The sequence below is a fragment of the Acomys russatus genome, chromosome 6 (assembly GCF_903995435.1).
Source record: "Acomys russatus chromosome 6, mAcoRus1.1, whole genome shotgun sequence".
NCBI lineage: Eukaryota > Metazoa > Chordata > Mammalia > Rodentia > Muridae > Acomys > Acomys russatus.
The window spans coordinates 85241674-85267234 of record NC_067142.1 but is presented as its reverse complement, the minus strand read 5'-3'; the positions used below and the strand labels follow the sequence as shown (position 1 = coordinate 85267234).

General features: G+C 52.5%; 1 protein-coding gene across 2 annotated transcripts; it reads right to left on the bottom strand.

The window, feature by feature from the left end:
- Positions 1–1685: 1685 nt before the first annotated feature.
- Positions 1686–25561, bottom strand: Pacc1 (proton activated chloride channel 1). 2 transcript variants are annotated; one of them, XM_051148143.1, is made up of 8 exons: positions 25403–25561; positions 23122–23218; positions 12122–12331; positions 10581–10732; positions 6572–6714; positions 4855–4999; positions 3599–3706; positions 1686–2301 (listed from the first exon to the last, which is right to left on the bottom strand). In XM_051148143.1, the coding sequence occupies exons 1-8, from the start codon at positions 25436–25438 to the stop codon at positions 2140–2142; spliced, it is 1053 nt and encodes a 350-aa protein (XP_051004100.1). In that variant the 5' UTR covers positions 25439–25561; the 3' UTR covers positions 1686–2139. The 2 variants fall into 2 exon arrangements, with proteins under 2 accessions (XP_051004100.1, XP_051004101.1); XM_051148144.1 differs by lacking the exons at positions 1686–2301; positions 4855–4999 and having other exon boundaries at positions 3595–3706.

Below are 25561 nucleotides of genomic sequence, written 5' to 3'. Positions count from 1 at the left end.
ATAACAATTAGGAGGCCAGCTTCTCCTGGCAAGCGTAAGCAAAAGAAATATGGACTACACATAGCCCTGTGCTGTATCATGGCCACAGTATATTGTAAACTCTGTCTAGTCATCTATTATGTCACGTTATCGTCCGTGTTCTGAGTGAGGTGATTGTGGGAGTGACGAAATCACGACTTGAACACTGATTGTGCTGCACACAGATCAAGTCGTCCTCTGCACATTGCCCTTTTACTATGTGCTTTTCACACTGCTGCAGACCTTGGTTACATCTGAGGAAAGAACCTTCGTAAGATAAACTGAGGTGTCGCCCTTCCCTTTGCCTCCTCTCCTGGAGAGGTGGCGGGATAAAGGCCCAGCCTCGTTAAACATACTGCCATCCTCTGGGTTTTGTTTCCAGGCTTCTGAAGCACAAAGTATTAAAGCTGAGGGAAAGCAAACCAAAATTGTGACCGTTCCGGCGGAATACCTCCATCAGCAACAGCACCCCAGAGCGAGGACAGAGTGACACGGGCAGGTGGACCCCAGGCTCACCTCCCCTTCATTCCTCTCCAAGGTGGGAGGCAGGGCCTTCCCAGTCCCCTACCCACCTGCCCGAGGCCTGCTTGCAGGGTGGAGGCTCTGAGTCCCACGGTGTGATGCAGATTGCTAGCGCTCACTGCCTGGCTTTATTGCAAGGAAACGCAGTAGGCGTCCTCTGAACTGACTGTGTAGAAGCCCTGTGTGTTCTTACCGGGTCAGGTATTTCTCACATCATGTTATCAGTACCATTCCAACCTCTTGCCTTGCAGTTGTGTGGAAAACTGTTTTATAATGAAAGATCTTCACTGGGGATTGAGCAGCATTTAATAAAGTCTATGTTTGTATTTTGCCTTACGTCATCTGCTCTTTTATATCTGGAAGATAGTCACAGAAGACTATTGCAACTTGTGGGTGTGTTCTCACTAGAATTGGGGTGCTTGTGGTCCATGGATTAATCTAGGCGCTTAAACAATTCTTTTCATCAAATCTCCGGCTTCATGTCCCTCTGTACTCTAGGACAGGTTTGACATTAAAGCTAGCTTTAATTAAAATAGCCCAGAGGAAAAGCTGTCTCTTAATCTATGACAGCAACAGGTCTGTGGAGGGCTGCGAGACCGTAACATGGTTTCAACTAAACACAAGCACAGCGGCCTCCATGACTCTTGGAAATGCTTCCTTGCAGAACAGTGGCTTGTATTTTGCTTCCTGTTCAAGCAGTGGGCATTCCAGGGCCGCTGCTATTCAGTCACACAGAGCTGCTCCCTTGAGGACCGTGACCAGCTTATTCATAGTGTGATGTGCCTCTGCCCTCAGTGCCCAGCTTACCTCAGGGGTCAGAGCCTTCGAGCAGTCAGTCCAGTCTCATGCTACCTTTTGGGTTTGGTGGTCCTAGCACCAGTGAGTCCAGTATTGGTGCCTGTCGGGTTACTGGGTATGCACACTCATTCCTTTTGTGTTCCTTTTGTATTAGCTCAACTTTATTTACCTGTTAATGAAATCAAATACTAAGTAGGTGCCTACTGTATACACCTGTGCTAGAGCTTCTAGTGCATCAGGAATGTAGTCACTGGTTTCCAGAGCCTCTAAAGTCTCAGGTAAGGCTTGGGGTGGCTGTGGAGGCTTTTATTCCCAGCAGTGGGAAGGCAGAGGCAGGCTAGTCTACACAGAGGTTCCACCAAGGCTACATTTAAGAAAAGCCTGATCTAGGCTCTGACATGTTCTTGTTAAGTAACAGTAGATGGCATAAAAGAACTTTGTATACAGCGCGTATCAATCCACTTGAAAAACAAACCAACTAACCAACCACTAAGGTGAAGGAGGAGCCTTAACCTGGAACGTCACTATTTAATGAACAAACAGGAAGAAGCCGCCTTCTGCGAGCCTCTCCAAAACACTATGCAGTTCTCTAAATAATCCGTTAATAATTTAAGTACTTAAATAAGTGTCGGGTTATCTCCTGGGTGCTTCCCTCTGGGCTCAGAACAGCCTCTTCCTGGGCCAGCTTTGCCCACCCAGTGTGGCAGGCTGCAACAGCCTTTCAAGTGAGTTCAGGATTGCTGGTGGCTCGTCAACGTGAGGGTGAGGCTCTGGCAGTCCAGAGCACTGGGCTCGGGGACCTCAGCTTATATGGTTTGTCGCCTGGCCTCTTCTTTTGAGGTATCGCTTCCTGATTTTGATCATCCATTTCACACTAAGTTTGGCAAACTCTGCTGCTTTAAATAACGCCAGGAAAGCCCCACAGAGAAGGGCTATGGTGTTCCAAGGGTTGGCCGTGATTATCTGGGGACAGACAAAAAACGAGGTTGTTGGTTGGCATCAACCTTGACACACTGTCTCAGGTTGTGGAGCCAACAGAAAGACAAGGCTTCTGCTCAGACTTAAATGTTCCCAGCTGCCCAAGCCATACACACACGTGCACACATTCACCTGCATACACACAGACACACACGGGCCCACAGGCACGCACTCGGGCAGGTGAAAGAGCCAGGTGTCTCTTTGTCATCACTACCTAGGCTTTGAGCTGTCTCCTTCTTCCCCTGCTGGGACGTTGTCCTAACCCTCCCTTTGTCATCCACTCAGCCAAAACACTTTTCCTTTAACAGAGTTGTTGATCCCACAGAGCTCTGACGCCTCTTTACTGTCTGCTAATGCTCTAAGGCACGAGCGCAATCCTTGTTTCAACACTCTTATCTCTCTGCGGTGCTCACAGATGGACTGCAGGCCTTGTGTGTGCTAGACACGCTCTCTCCCATGGAGTCTACTCCCTTAGGCAGAGCTCCCACATTTGGAAACCTCCCCCCCATGTGGTTTAAAGAGAAACAACAACAACCCACTTGTCAGCCTGGTTCGGTGGGGTGGGGTCTGAGACAGGGTGAGTCCACATTCACATAGGCACAATGGCCACACCTCCTGTTAGCCTATGCGCAATCCTGCTGCCATGCCTGCAGGAACCTGGCAACTGCTTATGTCATAACCTGCTGCCGGGTGCGATAGGTGTGTGAGTGCTGGATAAAAGGCCCAACCCCGACCGCAGCTGTCTCTGTTCAGAGTGCCCTGCCCTCATGCTCCTGCTCCTGTCGGTCTGTCTGTCTGTCTACATGTCCACTTGCCGCCTCTACCCCTTCCCCGGGATCACACTCCCCTCTGCTCCTCAATAACCCTCCTTCACACCAGGTCTGTAGCATGGTGCATTACTCGGGGGCACACCTGGCATGGGCCCGTCAAAGGCACTCCCTTGCCACGTTATAATTCACATCACCTCTGCCTGCCTACTTGGCCCATAAGCAGCCTCTCATGACAGATGGCTCACGTTAAAGAAAACCAGAGCACACACAGCTACAAATCATTCCCTTTCACCCTAGTCGTGTTAGTAAGCTTCAAGCCTTCACCCACCTCTCACACAAAGCCTGGGCCAATCTTCAGGGTCATGGGTGGCAGCAAAATATGGCCACACCGTAGACTCGATCCTGGGATCTGAAGTGCCCGTGTCTGAGATTTAGAATCTCTTCCCCACTGTCGTGGTCACCTTGAGGCGCCCTGGGCTAATATGAGGAAGGCCACTCTTAGCAGTACTTACATCCTGGACCTTCTGGATGAAGGGATCTTTCCACTCGAAGACCACAAAGAACAACTGAGTGCTCCTGTCAGCGGCAGGCCTCTGGTCAATGTAATTAACCACGCTGGTCTGGGTGCAGAACAGAAGAGTTACCACTCTGGGCCCTCCTTTGCCTGGGCCCGGGAAACAAGAGCAGGCAGAGACTCAGCCTCGGCTCTCCTAGAAGCATCTTCTGGAGGGAAAGTCCAGCCTCATGTACAAGACCTTTCAACTTGTACAAGAGCCAGGACTTCACTGCGGCTGCCTCAGTTCTTAGGGATAAAAAGGACCACGATGCCTGAGTAGCTTCAACTGTCACTGAACTCTGCCATCGGGTGTCTGGACTCATACGTGAGCCACACTCAGTCCACTACAGAAGGCATCCAACACAATGAAAGGCCAAGCTAGAACTCAGGGACAAAACGTAGCCTCCACTCCATACCAGCAACTCTATAAACATTCAGTAAGCGGTCATGATAGGATCAGCCAGTCAACTGTCACAGAAGCTGCGGCACACAATGGACGGAAGACAGGCTGCAGCGGCACGGGGCCACCTGACGCTCGCATTGGCTACAGGAAGGTGATTCTGAGATTCATTGCAGGGCTGCCAATGAGTGAGGTGACCAAGGACACCTCAAGCCTTTGTGGGGCCAGGCAGTTGTCGTAGTCTTGTTTTCAGGGGTGGTTACCACCTAAGGCAGGAAAAATCCTGTCCCCGTGGCTAGACCCAGGTACAGGGCCCTACGTGCATAGGGAGAGCAGTGGACGCTCCGGAAGCCTGCTGTGACACGGCAGCACTCCCAGGGAAGCACGCCACACCCCTTTCCATCCCCGCAGCCCTGCCTTTTCAGTCTTCCGAGATCACAGGAATAGATGCCCAGCAATCCTCCTGCCTCAACACCCAGCATCTGGCTCCGGCCAGGGAACCAAAAGCTTTCTGATGAGCTCATGCTCTCCTGCATCCTAACAGGTCATCACACCCCTGCTGTGCCCGGTGTCCTCTCATCTGCAACAATCCATGGCAGCATTAGGAAACGCTGTGCTTCTATGAGGCACAGGGATGGCTCTGTGAAGAACAGTGTACTGCTGGAAGGCCTCAGGCGCAGGAAGCCTTCACAGGGGCTACTGAGAGCCTCCTGGTCCTTGGGTCCCACCTGAAAGCCCCTCTCCCTCGAGGTCTCCATCCACCCCAGACTCAAGTGTAGAGATCACCTGTGTCAAGGAAGCAGCGCCATTACCTCTTGGCGGAACTCAACAGCTTCTCGCCCGTCCTCCTCTTTGGTCTTCACCAGTGACATCTTGACCCAGGTGCGGAAGCCTCCGGAGAACTTCCAGCTGGAGTAGGCACTCTCACAGGCCTGCATGAAGCCCGCCTTGTCCGGGCTTGGAGGAGAGAGAGGAGGAAGGGAGGTCCAGGTTAATCCAGGCCTGACAGCTGGAGCCTAATGTGGCCAAAGCAAACTCTAGTCCCGTCTCAAGCTGCTAACCTTTTCTGGTACAGTCAGGGTGCTGTGGACTCCCTGTTCCCTCAGATCTGCCTGCCCACCATGTTTGTTAGCCAGCACCAAGAGCAAAGGCCAACCCGTCCACACCTCCATTTAGCTTCCAGACAGTTCCACCGGTAGGAGGGCAGTGGCATGATTCCTGCCCCCAGCCCCCACCTCCACGATGGGCACACCATCCGCTTTCCCACAGTGTCCCTTCCTGCAGCTTAGTCACCCACATGATCCCTGAAGCGTGGCTTGCCGTACTCCTCGGTGAGCTCGGCCTCACTTGGGAAGAGCATCCCATGGGAGCTGTACATGCAGCCAGAGAAAAGCAGGAACGAACGACTGCAAACCGCAGGCCAGAGCCCCGCAGAGGTGCACACCAGTCAGCCCAGCACCTGGGAGGCTGAGGTGGCAGAGCCTGGGCTACAGTAACATCCTACTCAAAACCAGTGCTTGGCCCTAAAAGGGACAGCTGTGACACAGCCTACCTGAAGGGTCAGGGGACATCGAGCATTGCAGAAGAGGGGACAGGAGGAACGCAAGACCCAGAAGATGACGTCATATGCAACAAGACCTCTCTGACATCACTGCAGTGCTGCCTATCAACACTTCATCCTGGGGACCATTAGCCATCATTGGCTGATGGCAGAGAGGCTGTCATTTCCTTCAGTGGTGTAACCACTGCAGTCCCACCCCTGCTCATGCAGGCAACTCTAATTAAACCGTCTTCCACACAGAAAAAGACACGAAAGTAGGTAGGAGACTCGTTGGAAAGAATACGGGTTTCGGTGGGGTGGGATGGGGATCAGGGGAGGGTGAGAGTGACAATGACCAAAATGCATTATATACGTGTGTGAACCTGTTAAAGAATAAACACACCAATGCAGCAGTGCCGTGCTAGGGACCTGACTAAAGTGGCCCGGGGTGACAAGCCTCTGACGGCTTCCAGGAGGGAAATGACAGACCCTATCAGCAGGGAAAGTGCTGGCGAGGAGGTCCCAGGTGGAGGGAAAGCAGAGGCAGTGGTGTGTCACTTTCTCTTCAGCTGGACTGTCACCACACTGCCACTGTGATGTATCTTCCTACACCACAAAAATGGAGCCTTCTGCTCAGCAAGACTAGGCAGGGGCAGGCAGGAAGGCTCCTATTCCACCAAGTGTTTTAGGCCTTGGAGATGGCACTGCAATGCAGCCCGGTGTTGGGAGCCAATAGGAGGTGTCAGCTGGCAGTGTTCTGCAGGCAAGAAGGCTCACGGGCCATGTGGAAGGCAGCACCTCTGCTCCTCAGCAGCCCGGGTGCAGAGGCACGCCTGCTTAGCTGCAGTCAGTGTAATGGGCACTGGGATCTGAGGGCACTTCCTGTGCTAGGCCAGCTCTACTCCCCTTCCCTGCCCTCACCCCTCCATTTCCACGTGGCCATGTGCTAGGCAGGGCACGGTGCGGCCCCGTGAACTCTGAGCAGCCACCTTTGCATGAACTCCCGGAAGGAGGAGAAGAGGAGATAGTCGATGGCACTGAAGTCCTCGTCGCTCTGGTTCAGGCGGAACTGGAGGAATACCAGCTCCCGCTTCTTCACTTCCTGGGGCCCCTGGACGATGAGGGCGGACTGCTGCGGGGAGACAAGAGCCAGACCCTCAGTGCTGGAGGCTGCGTGCTCCTGACCCTCAGACAGGCCCACAGAGGCATCAGCCACAAGCACTGCCTGGCAAACACACAGCAGTCACCCGGCAGCCTCCGGGGACTGCTGCCAAACCAACCCTCCTGCCTAGCGCTGCAAGCTGGCCATGGAGACCTCTCAGCAGAGCCAGAGCCCAGCTGAGTATGACACATGTCCCTTTTAGGTAAGAGTGCTGGCTTTTGCCTGCTATGTGTTGGTGTGTCCCAGTCAAATACAGTGACGGAAGCCTGTCCATCTTCTGTACACCTTCTGGCTGGCTTGCTAAGGTATGCCAATAATTCAACGTTCCCCAGAATGTCCCCATCGTGAGTTTAAATCTTACAAGTACATACTGCATATGCCTGGCTTTAGTTTTTATGTGGCATCGTAGGCACCCAGCTCCCAGCCCTGCTCCTTCCTGCCTTCCTACGTCCCTACACTGCTCCTGGCCTGAATGCAGCCCACAAACACACTGGTCTGTCCCTGAGCCAGGACTGCTGCCGGTGGCATCGCCTGCTGTGTCAGGTGACTCTGGCCTGGGCCAGAAGCTCCCACATTATTCCTCCAGAGTCCTAGTTGTTTCGCTATGTCTCCTCACTTCTAAACCTACTTTAAAGCGAGCTTGTAATGTCCAACTAAACTCCTCAGGGTGTTTCAGTGAGACAGAACCGAACTGATGGGGTATAGTGAGAAAGTCACCTTCACCTTCCCTCACCTTCCCTCACCCTCACCCTCACCTTCCCTCACCCTCACGTTCCCTCACCTCTACCTTCCCTCACCTTCACCTTTCCAGGACATGTGCTCAAAAGGTGACCATGATCATGTGGACAGGACAACAGCACAGGGGACACTGCTGGGCAATCCCACGAAGCAGCAGTCCCCACGTGAGCCTGCCTGCCAGTCAAGCCACTCCCAGAAAGAAGCTGCCTTGGCCTCCAAGGGCGGCTCTGTCAGGAAGGGAGTGTGCACACAGGAGCTGAGCCCGAGCTCAGCTTAACACACTTCGTCAGCCGGGAGCTAGCGGAGCCCCAGAGGCGGCCTGAGCTTCCCCTGAGGGGACGGGATGACCTGAACAGTGGGAAAACAGACACTGACCCTGCAGACTGGAAAGGCAGCAGCCCTGGCTGTACAAAAGCAAAGCACTGGCTACAGGCAAACCACCAGAAATCCAAAGCACAAGAAACCAGGAACTCTACAAAAGCCTGAAGACTTACAGTGTGCCTGGACAGGACCCTCAACAGGGGTCACTGTCACAGCACTCAATGGGCTCAGCCAGCCAGAGTCTACACATTAACATCTCACTGCAAAAAAAAAAAATCTCACTGCAAAGGGTGGTGAGAAGGGCTGGGTGGGAACAGGCCACCTCCCAGCCTGCCACCCCAGGCCCAGTCCAAAGAAGACTTAAGCTGGAAGCAGGCTGAAAACAAAAACAAAACCCAAAAAAAACAGGTGCAGATCTCAAGGGCAGTTTCCAACATCCAATTTTGATGTAGCCACCATGGCTTCCAGCAATTCAGATCCATCTGTGGGTGAGGCCAAGGCAACCGGAGTTCCCCAGAGCGGCAGGAAGGACATCCTGCTCACTACAGCAGAGCTGCAGGCCCTGGCTGGCTGTCACCAGGCGTTGCCAAGCAGCTGTGGACACTCTGGTGCGTCCGTCTTCCCTTGTTTCATTTTCTGAGGTGGATCTCACTGCGCTGCCCAAGCTCAACTCCCCGGTTTGAGCAAGAACCTCGTGCCTCAGCCTCCCAAGTGCCCGGCATACTGGGTGCACACTCCCTCACCTGTCTCATTACGTCATTACTCGTTAGTTTTTGCTCAGGGAGCAGTTGACCAGGGAAGACGAGGAAATTTCTTTGAGGTTCGCAGCCTGTGGCTGGAAGGAGCTGAAGCGCATTAGCCATCCCCTCAGAACCGGGGGGAGTGAATGCACCTAACTTCCTCCCCGTGCCAGCATCCCTCATTTCACAGGCTTTATGTTTAAACTATGAGCCACTACAGCAGCTGCCTCCTGGGAAACATGCCAGTCAACAGGGGGAGGGGGACGGGCTCACAGGATGGGCACAGCTGCACCCCACTGCCACTGTGCCTCTCAGAGGGACAAGGAAAGCCGGCCGGAAGTCCGGGAGTCCGGCTGCCGCTTCCCTGGCTGTGGCCTCCTGACAGGACTCCAATGCTTCCCTCCAGGTCCTCTGCTGGCTTCACGGAGAAGCCCAGTGACCGCCAACTGTCCGTTCTCGGGAATAAAGGATTCTGATGCCAAGTAGCGGCCTGGGGGTGGGCATCTCCCCAGTGCTTACATGTGCTTGCCTAGCTCTCCCCCTTGCACGAAGGCCACCCATGGGAGCGCTCTCCCACCGCAGGCAGGAACACCGGCAGACCAGGTGTTCACCTGAGGAGATAGATCCCTGCAGCAGTGATGACCCGAGCACAGCCCTGTCTCCACACCTGAGCAGAGGGCCTTCCCTCAGCCTGCCCAGAGGCTGCTGTGAGGCCTGGCATCCAGAGAAACACCTTGCCCAGCATCTCTGCAACCAGGAAGGACAAAGCCCTCGAGTCACAGCAGTCAGCCCTATTCCAAACTCAGTCACGCTGAGCTGAGGGCCAGAACCTGGCACCACCCGGCAGTCCTGCCTGGGTTATAAGCCTTCTCTGACTGGCCAGCCCCACCATCCAGTTCCAATCAGTAACCTGCACCTCCCACTGGCTCCTCCAGCCCTCTGCTCTAACTGTACAGCCTCTCCGTGTGAGGCTGTCTTCATGGCCTGTCCTACCTTGCTTTGCAAGGAGTAGAAATCACTTCATCAGGCCTTACACGTGGCCCAGGAAAGGGTTGACTGGTCTCGGTGCAATTCTTTCATCTTTGACTACAGAGGCTCCTCTCACCCAAAGGGGCAGGACCGTCCCCACAGCAGGACACACCCACTGTCCTGTGCTTCAGTCCCTAGCCACATCTCACACTCTCCCCCAAGACCCTCTGAGCCACCCTCACTGTCACCTTGCCCAGAGGCACAGCTGCAACGTTGGCCCTCTCTACCACCACCAGTGTCTCAGTCACTGTTCTGTTGCTGTGAAGAGACACCATGACCAAGGCAATAAAATAAAGCATTTCACTGGGGCTGGCCTACAGCCTCAGAAGGTTAGTCCGTTATCACGGCAGGGAGCATGGCGGTGCCCAAGGCAGGCACCATGCTGGACAAAGAGCTAAGAGCTTACATCCTGATCCATAGGCGTAGGGGAGAAGAGAGCACGCCACTGGGCCTGGCATGGGCTTTTGAAGCTTCAAAGCCTACCCCCACTTCCTCCAACAAGGCCACACCCTTCTGCCCCTTCCCAAATGGTTCCATTAACTGGGGACCAAGCATTCAAGGATTCAAAATGAGAGCCATTCTCACTGAAATCGCCACGGTGGGCACCATCCTGCGCCCAGGAAGCTTCTGTGTTGATGGGATGTTCTCATGTGGCCCCGTCAGTCCTGACATAAGGACCCTCAGGTGCCCTGTGCGGGGCTCAGCAGCTGAGCTGTGTGGTATTCACACCAGACTAGAGCACCATCTTCACAGTGGCAAATTTCTCAAAAAGAATGGATTCCTGGACACTTCCTGGAAATTGGTATTTTCAGTGACACTGATAAAGTTAGCGCGGCGAACCTCCCATCTCAGGGCAAGAAGATCTAAGGGCCATCAGCCCCAGCAGCACATGCACATGCCTCTCATCCACCACAGACCAAGGACCCATGAGAATACGGGCAAAGGGAGGCTAGGATCCTTAGGGTGAAGTGGCCAACAGAGCATAGGACCCAGGGAAACAGGCATTACCATGGTGTGATTGGAGAAGGGGTGGGTGTAATTGATCCTCTGCGCGGTGCAGTTCCTGTCTCCTGGCTGGCCAGGGCTGGTAAGAGGTGGAATGACCTCATAGTGGTGCTTACAGCTGAGCAGCTGAGCCTGACCAGGGTACAGGGCAATCCCTGGAAACAAACAGAAGTTGGCAAGTGTCAGAGCACTCAACATGATCTCATACTTACCTCCTTGGGAAAGGACCAAGAAGGTCGTAGGAAAGGGGGTGGGGCACAGGCATGGTCCGACTACAGTAGAGGGAGTCCCCACCTCTGTCACCTCCCTCACGACACAGTGGTGCCTCACAGGCCCTGCCTGCCTGGTGCTGCCAAGGCTCTGGGCTCCCAGGGCTCATTCTTAGGCTCTGCCAGGTGGTCCATGAACACACACCACACAGAGCGCCCTGCTCTCTCCGGCTCCGGCTCCCAGGAGACACAACAACATACGGCACTGAGGCAGGGCTGAGGGATGTGGGGGAACACCGCAGCAAAGTCCCACAGAGAGGCTGAAGCAGACACGACTAAGCCAGGGCAACAAGAGAATAACCAGGCCAGGCTGTAGGGTGACTGTGTGGGAGCCCCTGGCAGGAGAACTCCCGACTCTGGCTCTAGCCTGTGACCAGGATGTCCTGGGTGTCACTCAGGGTCATAGCAGGTGGCACACTCATGGTGGGCAAGGCTTGAGCCCACATTCCTGCTCCAATGCCAGCGTATGGTGCCAGGCACTCTCCCACTCTGGCAGGCAGCGATACTCAGGTATCAGTCATCCCAGCGGAGGGAGAAAGGTACCCAGAGCAGCCTGGAGCCCCTGGAGGCTAGGCCCTACCTGAATGGCCCATCACCTTCCTAAGGCCTACTTCAGCCTTGACTCTCACTGCCTGTGGCACTCTGAAGGACAACAGCCACACAGGCTCATAAGTCATATACTCCGCCCCCAGTTGGTGGAGCTGTTTGGGAAGGGTTAAGAGGTGTGGCCTTGTTGGAGGAGAAGTGTCACTGGGGGAGGCTTGAGGTTTCAAAAGGCTGCTGCCATTCCCAGTGTGCCTTCTGCTGCCTGCTTTCCCTTCAGCTGTGCCTGCTACCAGGCCTTTGCTCTACCATCATGGACTCTACCCCCTCTGAAACTGTAAGCCAATTAAATGCTTCCTTCTGTAAGCTACCTTGGTCACAGCAATAGAAAAGCAACTAATATACCGTGCTTCATCCCCGGCCTTCAGCTCCAGCCAGAGTGCTCTCCTCTCTCCAAAGAGGCCCAGTGCCTCCCTACACATACCCTGGCCTCTGCTCCTCCCTCCTCCCACAAACAATGTCTGTCCGTCTCATGCCTAACAAAGCCTGGCTCCAGTGCTACCCTCCCTGTCCACCCCGGGGGCTCCAGGGCCCAGCACTGGCTCTCAGTTGCATGCCTGTCTACAACTAACCCCTGTCCTGCTCCATTCTGCCTGTGCTGGGAACACAATGGGGGCTCAGGGAAGCAGTGCTCGCCGACCCCGGAAGGCCAGAGCTGGGCGGGTGCCATACCTGGAGCATCGTAGCGATCCACCTCCTTGTAAGACACAGACATGACAGGGTGCTTGAGCTTCTCCCGGAAGTCTGTGATGGTCTGGTAGACCAGGAAGACGGCCACCGCCATGAGCAGCAGGTAGATGAGAATGAGCAGAACTGAGAAGACGTTCTTCAGGCAGGCCTTGCTGAAGCGGATGCTGCTGGAGGCAGACTCGCTGTCCACACCTACCAACGGGACGTCAGGGTCACCAGAGCAGCTAGCGACGGGCTGCCTCCGGGCCCTCACCTTCCAACCCTCATCACAAAGGGTACCAAGAAACATCATCAACTCCATCTCTCTGCCCTGCCCCCCTCCCCCCGCCCCAGCCAACACACCAACATCACCACATTTGCTGTCTGCAGGGACAGCCAGTCTCCACCAGTCAGGCCCACATGTTCCCCTGTCCCCCCAGCCCCCCCCCCCTTTACAACGTTCTCATCTTTCAATCCTGGAGCCACTCACTCACATCTGCCACTCACGGACCTGTTTTGAAGAATTGTTCATACGCAACTCCATCCCGCCTTCCCGGGGAATCCTTCCTTCCCTTGGTGGCTAATATGACGGGGGTGTCCATGCTGAGTGCCCTCCTCCCTCCCTCGGATGCCACATGACCAGCAATGGCACTCCCGCTGCAGCATCTGGTATGATGGACCACGCCCTCTCAAGCCTTCCTTAAGTTGCTCCCTATTGGGTATTTTGTCACAGGAATGAGAAAAGTACCATATGCGTTGACCCCCCAGTGTGAGTGAATTTGGAATTGGGGGGGGGTGAAGATGGGTTAGTGTAAATTGGATACTTAGGAAGGGGATTTAGCTGAGGCAGAGCCAGAACACATGTGCAGAGCCCAGGCCACGAGGGCAGCAGGAAGGCAGCTTTCTCAAAGCTGAGGAGAGCACTCACTAGAAACTGGAACTGCGGCAACCTTGACCGCAGACACCAGGCACCAGACTGGGAGGTTCCTGTAAGAACCACCCAAGATGGCGGTTGTTACCCAACCTGGTTTGCCTGCCCATGATGCTCCTGCTCCCCAGCTCAAACCACAGTTCCCTGAGAAAAAGCCCGGATGCTACTGTGGCTGTGGCTGTCAACAGGCACCAAGCAGTGTGGTCAACCACCTGCCTCAGGTGACAACCATGGGATCAGAACAATGTATTTGAAATTTAGTGAAGGCATTTAAGAATTGGCAAACACAGGCAGACAGTGGGAGGGAATCTGCCTCTGGAGAGAAGGCCTGTGAGATGCGAGTGTCTAACTTTATTGATGTCGTTGTTGTTATTATTATTATTGATCTGTCTTCACACATTATTATTATCATCATCATCATTATTGATTTGCCTTCGTACATACCAGAAGAGAAAATCAGATCCCATTACAGATGGTTGTGAGCTGGGAATTGAACTCAGGACTGGAAGAGCTGTCAGTGCTCTTAACTGCTGAGCCATCTCTCCAACCTGAAGGTTCATCCCAACTCCATAAATGACACAGTTCAGGGTGAAGGGTGAAAGTAGAGGGGAAATCCTGAAAATAGGTGAGATCTCTAATTCTGCAAATAACTGACATGCTCAGTCGAGATTCCAAGGCGTGGGGGAAACATCTGAACTATGAAGAGAAATGGGTGATTCCGTCTGCTGCGGCACAAGGCAGTTAGGACTCAGGCCTTGCTGTGCTCACCTGCTAAGATAAAAAGTTCTTCAGAGGACCACTGCAAGGGCTAGAACCCTCACTGTGCTGTTGGCTGTGATGGCAGTCTGCTCATGTCTGCCCAGGGGACACAAGCCTCAGAGACTGGGCTCTCCAGAGGGGATTAGCTGAGGAGGGAGGAGCCGCTGTCAAAGTGAGCAGCCTCTGCTGACACAGGAAAGTGCCCTGAGGGAAAGCAGCATGGCTGCTCCAGTGTGAGCACTGCCAACCTCTGCTAACACCTAACCCCACCCAGGTAGAATCTCCAGGCTCTGTCACCAGCTGCTTTCCAGGAAGCTCCCAGGCCTGTCACCAGGGGGCACTAAGCAGTCACCAGGGGGCACTGAGCAGCTACCAGGCTCTCTGCCTCTCCACATGCCACTGACAGCCAGTGCTGGACTTTATCATGTAAGCCAGTTTAGCAAATGATCCTATACACAGAGAGAGAGAGAGAGAGAGAGAGAGAGAGACAGAGAAACACATGAGCGCACACAGACATGTTGTGGTTGACATGGACTGCCATGTATTCAACTGTTCATTGCTCATCTCCTGAGATCTTTACTGCTCTATGAGCAAATGCTCACATACGCCAAGTGTGCTGTGTAACCTTGCCTCCCAAAATATCACTGATAGGCCAATAAAATTGCCTACACCTGAGCTGGGCAGCTGAGAAGGAGGCGGCCATAAGGCTGGGAGGGCCGAAGGATCATGGGAGAGAGAGATGCAAAGAAAGGAGGAGAGGAGGAGCAGGTCACCAGGGGTTAGCATGAGCAAGAAGCGCATGGCCGCGAGGAGCTCGCTCTCAGGACTGGCATGATGGAGAGAAACAGCCCAAATGCAGCATGTGCAAGTACTTATGGGAGCTCTGGATGGGATGCGCGGCTGGGAGATAACAGGGTGCTGCTTAGTGGGTTAATATCTGCCCATTCCCAGGTGTATTAAGGCTTATTAAAAATCTAACAGGAGCCCGGCATGGTGGCGCACGCCTTTAATCCCAACACTCGTGTGGCAGAGGCAGGTGGATCTCTATGAGTTCGAGGCCAGCCTGGTCTACAAAGTGAATCAAGGACAGCCAAGGCTACACAGAGAAACCTGTCTTGAAAAATAAACAAAACAAAACTAAAATCTAACAGGATTCTGTGTCCATTTATCTCTATAACAGTGGGTTAAATAATAACCACTACATCTAATAATCATGTGAGTCAATAATAAATATTAATAATCACAATACAACACAGACAAGCGTGCGCATGCACACACACGCTCTGTTGGTTCTGCTCACCTAGAAGAATATGCTAATACACCAGTGTCCAATCAAAAATGACTAAACATGAGGAACTGGAGAGATGGCTCAGCAGTCAAGAGCACTGGCTGCCCTTACAGAGGACCTGGGTTCAATTCCCAACATGGTGGCTCACAATCAGCTGTAACTCCAGTTCCAGGAAATCCAACACCCTCTTTCGACGCCACAGGCACAAGGTATACGTGTAGTTCATGTACATATATACAGGCAAAACGCTCATACAGAATTATATATATGTGTATATATATATATATATATATATATATTTTTTTTTTTTTTTTTTTTTTTTTAAGCTACTAGACATGGAAAGAAAATTTTTAAAGCTGTGACTTAGGACTGGGAAGATGGCTTAGAACCCACATGATGAAAAGAAAGAACAACTTTGCAAGCTGTCCTCTGACCTCCACACATATGCACACATGTGCACACACAAGCTGTCCTCTGACCTCCACATGTATGCACACATGTGCACACACAAGCTGTCCTCTGACCTCCACACGTATGCACACATGTGCACACACAAGCTGTCCTCTGACCTCCACACGTATGCACACATATGCACACACAAGAAATGTTTAAAGGAAAAAAGGAAAAGAACAGATGACATAGTCAAGGAAAAACAAGCATCCATAGAGGCCAACACTCAGATAGGAGGGGCCACTGAGCTACCACCATTTGGCGGCCATGGAAAGGCTGTGTGCCCCCCACAGTGTCCCCTCCTCTCTTCACTTCCAGCATAGATTGTTCCTAGCTAACAGGCTGTTTCACTGCGTGCTCGCTGGAATAATCTCTGAGAATCCTGCACCACAGACATCCTTCCCAGGTGAGGACTGGGAAGCTGTACGCATCCAAGGTTCCGGGCAGTTAGGATCCACGTCAGCTCATGCTCTCAGGTTTTACATCTTTCAGTTCAGAAAATAAATGAGGAGAGTATCCTCGCTAAAAACTCCCTGGTGCCGGAGGCTCAGATCAGCCAAGTCCTCTGTATGCCCCAAATTCATCAGAATAAGCGAAGGAAGCTGTGGGAGGCCGCTGCGCTGCCCAGCTGCAACCAAAGCCACAACAAACCAACAGACTGAGATGCATTTTCAAGAGAAGGCCAATTACTACAGAGGCCATCAGGTAAATGGTAGAAATATCTGGCCCACTGTACACAACACTGGAATAAAAATGATGAAAACTCAAGGTCACATGGCACTTCCAAAAGAATGTGCCAAAGAAACTCACAGAGATGAACGCCTGCTAAAGGATTTAAAACGTGAATAAACAGCCCCGTGCCACAGAAAGATAATGCAGGGTGTGAACACAGATGAGGCCAATGAGAGGACCCAGCGGGAAAGGGTTAGGCTGGCTCATCTTCCTTAACGTTTCTGGAATACTTTGACGGCTAGGTGAAAAACATTAAGGGATCAGAAACCTATTCAGTGAAATGGGAGAGAAAACGTGCCTAACCTTGGGAAAGATGTGGACACTAATGTACGGAAGCTTTAGGAGCCCAAACAGACACAACTAGGAGAGATCTGCAGCACAGTTTGTCACAGTGCACACATGACTAGGAGAGATCTGCACCATAGCATGTCACAGTGCACACATTGACTAGGAGAGATCTACAGCACAGCATGTCACAGTGCACACATGACTAGGAGAGACCTACAGCACAGCATGTCACAGTGCACACATGACTAGGAGAGATCTACAGCACAGCATGTCACAGTGCACACATGACTAGGAGAGATCTACAGCACAGCATGTCACAGTGCACACATGACTAGGAGAGATCTGCACCATAGCATGTCACAGTACACACATGACTAGGAGAGATCTGCACCATAGCATGTCACAGTGCACACATGACTAGGAGAGATCTGCAGCACAGTATGTCACAGTGCACACATGACTAGGAGAGATCTACAGCACAGCATGTCACAGTACACACATGACTAGGAGAGATCTGCACCATAGCATGTCACAGTGCACACATGACTAGGAGAGATCTACAGCACAGCATGTCACAGTGCACACATGACTAGGAGAGATCTGCACCATAGCATGTCACAGTGCACACATGACTAGGAGAGATCTGCACCATAGCATGTCACAGTGCACACATGACTAGGAGAGATCTGCACCATAGCATGTCACAGTGCACACATGACTAGGAGAGATCTGCAGCACAGTATGTCACAGTGCACACATGACTAGGAGAGATCTACAGCACAGCATGTCACAGTACACACATGACTAGGAGAGATCTGCACCATAGCATGTCACAGTGCACACATGACTAGGAGAGATCTACAGCACAGCATGTCACAGTGCACACATGACTAGGAGAGATCTGCACCATAGCATGTCACAGTGCACACATGACTAGGAGAGATCTGCACCATAGCATGTCACAGTGCACACATGACTAGGAGAGATCTACAGCACAGCATGTCACAGTACACACATGACTAGGAGAGATCTGCACCATAGCATGTCACAGTGCACACATGACTAGGAGAGATCTACAGCACAGCATGTCACAGTGCACACATGACTAGGAGAGATCTGCACCATAGCATGTCACAGTGCACACATGACTAGGAGAGATCTACAGCACAGCATGTCACAGTGCACACATGACTAGGAGAGATCTACAGCACAGCATGTCACAGTGCACACATGACTAGGAGAGATCTACAGCACAGCATGTCACAGTGCACACATGACTAGGAGAGACCTACAGCACAGCATGTCACAGTGCACACATGACTAGGAGAGATCTGCACCATAGCTTGTCACAGTGCACACATGACTAGGAGAGATCTACAGCACAGCATGTCACAGTGCACACATGACTAGGAGAGATCTGCACCATAGCATGTCACAGTGCACACATGACTAGGAGAGATCTGCACCATAGCATGTCACAGTGCACACATGACTAGGAGAGATCTACAGCACAGCATGTCACAGTGCACACATGACTAGGAGAGATCTACAGCACAGCATGTCACAGTACACACATGGCTAGGAGAGATCTACAGCACAGCATGTCACAGTGCACACATGACTAGGAGAGACCTACAGCGCAGGAGCATGTCACAGTGAAACTGCCAAAAGCACAAGACAAAGCTGAAAATCTGCACCGCAGACATGGACGTCACACGGGGCACCCTCTTTACACCAGCAGCAGACCCTCAGCAGAAACCCTGCAGCCAAGACTTTATACCCAACAATGCAGTATAACCTTCAAGAAGGGAGGTGAAAGAAAGGCGCCTTCTATGACAAAAAAAACTGAAACAGCCATGTCCACAGGCTGCCCTCACAGAAGCTCAAGGTGGCCTCTGGTGCCAGCTTTGTGTCACCGTGACAGTGACCTAAGCAAACAGCCTCCAGGAGGATTTATTTGGCTCGCAAGTCTCAGAGTTTGCAGTCTACTGTGTGTGTGGAGAACTTGACAGAGCAGTGCAGCTCACCTCAAAGCATGAGGAGCACAGGGAGGGTGCTGTCGGCCCCCGCCTTTCCTCTGCGCTCCACCTGGGCTACTGACAGGTGCCATTCACACCCAGGTGGCTCCTCCCCCCTTAATCCTCTGTAGATCAGGACGCCAAGCCCCCCAGAAGGAGTGTGCTAACCATCCTTCTTGGTACTTCCCAAAGCCAACCAGCAATCAAGACTCACCAGCATAAAGCCCCACAAGAACGATAAATCCAACTGTAAGAAACTTAAAAGGCACCGACTTTAATGGTACAGTGAGAAGCCACCAAACTGCAACAGCCAACACAGAAAGAGAGCAAAGGATGCTGGGAACAGCAGGAAGATCCCCCCACAGAACACTGGGAATAAGTCCTTAGCCTGTAGCTGTAACGCTGATCTAAATGGACAGAAGGTAAGGTGGGTGCGGTGAGGGAGGGGAAACAGGAACACACTGCTGCCGGCTGGCTCTGCAGTTAAGAGCACTTGTTGCTCTTGCTGAGGCCCTAAGGACCAGCACCCACACGGTGCCTCACAACTGTCTGTAACTCACAGGCACTCCCATGGTATACGTTCATACACATAAAATAAATAACCCTTTAAATTTTTAAATATATTTTAAAATAATATATAATAGATTATATATAATATACATAATATAAGTTATATAAATATATTTATATTATATAATATATTGCCCAAAAGAAACTGACTTGACACATAAAGACATACAGGATTAAAGCAAAAGAATGGAAAACAACATGCTAGCCAAACAGAACCCGGAACGATGGCAAAGCCTAAGGGGTGACTGGATCTGCGTCAAACAACAGAGACTTCAAGACAAGAATTGTAAGACAAAGAAGGTTGCCACACAGTGACCGGAAGATTGGTTCACCCAGGAGATACAGTGACTGTAAGTTCACCACCCCTCATATCAAGTCCACAAAACACTACTACCACACCTGAGGAAGAAGAGGACCCAGAAGGATCAGCCTCAGTGCACACTTCATCACAGACAGATCAGCCAGACCAAAATTCAACAGAGCTCAAACACTCCGCAGACAGCTCGGCACTGCGCACATCCCGTCCGGCAGCTGAAGAATGTTCTCAGCTGCTGAGCCATCTCCCTACCTCACGGTGAAGGTCTGCGTTGTCAATCGACTACGTTTAGAATCACCTAGGAAGCAAACTTCGAATGCTGAGGTGTTTCCAGACAGGTCTGAGGAGGAGAGACCCAGTTTACATGTGTTGTCACCATTCCTAGGCTGGATAGGCTCACTGCTGGCCGCTTCTCAGACATAAAGAAGTTTTTTTTGTTTGTTTGTTTTTTCAAGACAGGGTTTCTCTGTCTAGCCTTGGCTGTCCTGGACTCACTTTGTAGACCAGGCTGGCCTTGAACTCACAGCGATCCACCTGCCTCTGCCTCCCGAGTGCTGGGATTAAAGGCGTGCGCCACCACGCCTGGCTTATAAAGAAGATTTTTAAAATCCTTCCACGACAAGCAAAGCTGGAGGAGCCATCCTCATTGGCCCAGCCTGATAAGAAACAGCGATGGAGCCGGTTCAGCCAGAGACACAAGGGTAATTATGTCAGGGACACACACAGGGTAACCCTCTGGGAGGGGTAAATTCACGGCTAAATTCAGAATACTCCATTACTGTGTCACAAAATATTAACTTCCAAAATTTAAGACTCATTTTTTGTGGATGTGTGGCCTATGTGACAGGGAAGATGCCTGCAGAGTCCAGGAGGGGGCGCTGGATCTCCCAGAGTTAGTTACAGGTGAGCTGGACCCCTCCAGAAAAGCCAAGATCAGTCCACCAAAGGCTCAGAGCGTTCCGTACTCACAAAGCCAGGAGCTGGAGCCCCCTAAAGCTCCAGGACACGAGATCCCAGCTCAGCCCCTAGGGCTGTAAACATAAGACAGTCACATCCGGCACATCCTCCTTGTAACCCCGAGCTGGGAAGGCCAGGGCGGCATCTCCCAGGCGGCTTGCTGGCCTGCCTTACCTACACAGTGAGCCCACAAGGATGGGATGGGAGTGACATGGGTCTACAGTAGCCCAGAAGACCCAGCGGTGGCAAACCATGTCTAGAAGCTCACAAATTTTAAAATGACTATGACAGGCAAGATGCCCCCAGTGCTGATCCTAAATGGTTGGAAAGTAGGGTTTGGAGTAGCTCAATTGCAAGACAGCAAGCCAGAGGTTTACCGGCAGTAAACCTGTGTCATCAACTCAGGCTACCCTTCAACCAAATCTCAGTCAAGGCTGGATTAAAAGTTCCAAGTCAGCCGGGCCTGAGATCCCAGCACTCGGGAGGCAGAGGCAGGTGGATCTCTGTGAGTTCGAGGCCAGCCTGGTCTACAAAGAAAGTCCAGGACAGCCAAGGCTACACAGAGAAACCCTGTCTCAAGGCCATCCCCCGCCCTCCAAAAAAAGGTTCCAAGTCATCCTCAGTGAGTTCAAGACCAGCCTGGACTACGTAAGACCTTATCTAAAAAGAAAGTTTGAATTTTTTCATCTGTGAGGTGGGTGGACGTAAGAACAGACACTGGCCCAGTGAGCTCAGTCACAGGGACTCTAAAAGGGCTGGCCTCACCAAAGGAGAACAGCGGGGGCCAGACACAGGGAGGGAGTATGAGAGGCGGGAGCACAGGCATTAAGACACAGTATACTAGAGCAGTTGGCAGTGGTATGTCACATCTTTCAAAATAGTGAGAAGAGATTTTTAATGGTCTTATCTGAGTGTGGTAAGTGAGGTGATGCACCAATTCCCAGGACGGAATCATCACATGTACTGAATGCACACATGTACTGAAATACCACAGCGAACCCCACAAATGTGGACAATTATTGTCGATTTAAAAATAAGCCAGACCAGTAGGATGGCTACATGGACAAAGGCACTTGCAAGTCCCACAGCCTGAGTTCAATTCCTGGAGCCCACAGAGCAGGAGGAGGTCAGGAGATGTGACTCCCACAAACTGTCACCTAACCTCCACAACTCCTACTCACACCCTCTCTCACACAAAATAAATAAATGTTAACAACAAAACAAAACAACAGCAGTCAGTAGGGGAGCTGGCATCAGAGTGCCCGAGTCTGCAGTCCACATCTACAAAATGAAGACACCACTGTGCAGCGTTCTTATGAGAATTAAACATGGCAGTTGGGGGTGGTATGGCACAGCCTGAAATGGCAGAGCAGTGGGGAATAACTGCTTTGCCTGCTTCCTAGGTCTCCTCGAGGTAGTGGGCAGTGGGCTAAATCACAGGATGTCCTCTTCCCCACAGACAAACAGACCAAAAGAACAGAACACACCTGCCCAGCTCACCCAAAGAGCTGGAAGCAGGCTGGGGCTCCGTCCTCTTACACCCCATCTCCCCAGCTCACCCAAAGAGCTGGAAGCAGGCTGGGGCTCCGTCCTCTTACACCCCATCTCCCCAGCTCACCCAAAGAGCTGGAAGCAGGCTGGGGCTCCGTCCACTCACTCACACTGACTAAGCTAAGGCCAACAGCTGGAGGTCAGACATAGGTAGAGGGACAAGCAAACCCTCTTTTGCAGCAGCAACACTGCAGTGGACAGGGACATTACTGGAAGGCAGAGAGACTATAGAAAAAATCAGCAGGGTGCTTAGGAACAATTAGGCATTAACTAGGAGAGGAAGGAAGTCTGGCAACCTGAGCTCAATTCCAGGAGCCCACATGAAAGGCAAAGGAGCACTGTTGTCTGGTCTCCATGAACTTTCATGGCCTTCATGCCCACATATACATATAAACACACACACACACACACACACACACACACACACACACACACACACACGACACACACACACACCCTAATGATATAAATGTTAAAAGGGGGTTGACTGAAGATGGCTCAATGGATAAAGAACACCTGCTGCTCTTACAGAGGACACAAGTTCCGGTCCCCAGCATCCACATCAGGTGCTCACAGCCACCTAAACTCCAGCTCCAGGGAACCCGATGCCCTCTTTCTTCTTTTCCTTTTAGGTTTTTTGAGACAGAGTTCCTCTGTGTAATAACCCTGGCTGTTTGTAGACCAGGCTGGCCTCGAACTCACAAAGATCCACCTGCCTCTGCCTCCTGAGTGCAGGATACATACGCCTAGTTCAAGGAGCCCGGCGGGCTAAGGACGGAAAGCCTGAGCTTGAAGCAGGGAACCAGGCCTAGGTGAGCTCACCCACCAGGCAGCAGCACTGAGAGGCCTGACAGAGCCACGCAGGCCAGCAGCTCCTCAGGGAGAAGGGATGGCCTGGCATCGGGAACTGTTTCAAACCCGCTATCAAGAATCCAGACCTTGAATGGGCATACCCAGCAGGAGGCTGATTAAATATGCAGAGCTTTGGAACTGGGGCAGACCTTGAGACTCAACACCAGGGTACAAGCATGGTGGAAAGGAGGCAAACCCGCCCCACCCCCACCCCCAGCTGGCACGGTGCCTGGACTGGGCTTCCAGCTGCAGCAGCACACAGCCAGTTTCCTGTACCCTAAACCCACTTACCTGGCAAGACACCTGGACCTTGGACTTGGACCAGCTCCTTGTCTCGCGCGTCGGCCTGCTCTGAGTTCTCAACGACCTGGTCCAACTCTTCGCTGAGCTAAAGGAGAAGGAAGGGAGTGAGCAGGTCAGCTGGAAGCAGGTCAGCTGGATCAGCCTTTTGTTTTAGAGGCTAAAAAAGCAGAAGCTACCATCCACATAACTGTCACGCATGCACAAAGACCACATGACACAGGATGTGTGAGAGCAATTCCACTGTCTTCTCTCATAGCCTGAGGCTGGAAACTACAGTCAAGGTTTCAGCAGACCTGGCTCCCTGAGTTGTAAAGGAAACTTGTGTTTCCAGCCTGTCTCTTAGCTTCTAGTGACAGCCAGCTAGCCTCGGAATCCTCAGCTTGCAGCTGAATCTGACCTCTACCCTTTACCTCCATCTTCACGAGGACCCCCATAGTATGTACCCCTGAGTGGGTGCATCTTTAAGGACACTCACCATGCTAGATTCCGGGCCCAGCACAACCTCGTCACCTGAAATGACTCTATTTCAAGTTTCAGACAAGTCCTGGAGTTATACTTCAACATATCCCTCTGAGAAACACCAACCCACAGCCAGAGTCAGTTAATGAGACACGAGTCACGCCACCTTGGTCTTGTTCCAAAGCCCATGGTCTGACTACGTCCCAGAGGAAGAGGAAATGTGGTTTAGAGTCGGCTGAGAAGAAACCAGAACAGCGAAACTAGTGTCAGAGCTCTGTTGGACACTAAAGCCCACAGATGTGGGTGCAAACGGCAGAACAGGTGGCAGATGTCCAGGTAACAGGCATTAATTAGCAGCAGAGTACCAGGCAACACAATCTCAACTCATCAGAGCTCTCACCTGACCTGTCAGATGGGGGAAATTTTGCCACTGAGAAAGCAAAGATCAGGCTAAGCTTCCCATCCCTTTATTTATGAAGGCAGGTGAGGTTGGTTTGTAAGGGTTCTGCCCAGGCTCATAGTGTCATCATAGCCACAAAGTCCTGTTTTCACGCTCTGAGACAGGGGTTCACGTAACCCAGGCTGGCTGCAAACTCACTGTAGCCTGAGTTTCTGACCCTATTGCCTCTAACTCCTAAGTGCTGGAATTATAAGCACTAAGCAAGTACTGAACCAACTTAGCTGGGAACACTCCCAGCCTTCAGAGATCCTTCAAATTAATCCCAAACGATTTAGGTTTAAAAAAAAAAGTCTCAAGAATGACGGTGGTCCCAGCAAGACTGGAAATTCTCAGAGCCAAGCCTGGCCTAAGTCATCCTGACCCAGGTCCGGTGGCAAGCCCTTCCCGACATGCGGCAACCAACCATCACAAGCCTTTTCCTGTCCTGGGCTAAACTTCTCAGAATGTTCCTTTCCAGAACAGAACCTCAGCAGGCAGCTAACTCAGAGTCAGGTACATTCTCAAAACAATGCAAGCAAGAAGGACGCAGGTCCATCACCTAAAGAAGGCAGTGGGAGGGGGGCTTTGGGCACAACTCCAAGGGGCACCTGATTCCGCCTGTGGCCTGCTCTGCGAGCGGGACAGCAGCCTGCATTTCAATAAACTATCTTTCATAAGCTCTGCTAAGTAGGGAGATACCAACCATGTGTGGCTGAGCCGAGGTCCTCTGAAGCTAGGACCCCAAAACTCCCCCACAAGCAAGAGCTGACAGCATCCTGCTACTCACTCGGGGTCACTAACTTAACCGGCGCTGAGCTCAGCACTCTGCCCACTCGTTTGGAGGGCGTTAGTTTCCAGTGTGGCCAGAGCCTCCGTGGGTGGAGATGGCCAACGAGACAAGCTGAGCTGTGGAAACCTGCTGAGAAGTTTGGGTTGCTCCGGTTGGACGAGGTCTAACGGTGTGGGGCGGCTGCATGGCCTGGAACAAACCTAGACAGTGGTGGCTGACGGCCAGGGATGCGGCGCTGCAGAGAGACACCCAGGGCAGAGCAGGGCCGGGGCAGCCCCACGCCGAAGGAGCTGAAGGAGCCCTGAACGAGCATGGCTCTCCGCAAGGCAAAGCCGGAGGCTCGGGCGACAGACAAAGGGCTTCATGGGTCTCGGGACCCGTGGGGGCGGCGGGGAGCCACCGAGGACCGGCCGGCCACGCGGGTTCCCCACAGGCGGACGCCAGGGTCCCCGCGTTCCTCGCGTGCCCGGACCACGCAGTAGCTTCACCTGCTGCAAAGCCCGCAAGCCACGGAGTGCCAATCATCCACCTGCACGGGGGTCGCGGCGCCCTGCCCGCCCACCGCGCCGCCCGGCCCGCACCTCCTGGTAGGATGTGGAGAGGTCCTGTCGGATCATGGCACTGGTCTGTTGTTGCTCACCCAGGACCGCGACGCCACCGGAGGCGCGAGCTCCGAGATGAGCCCGCTTCACTAAGTTAGACCCGCTCCAGACTACAGCCAAAAACCAGGCGTGGCGGCG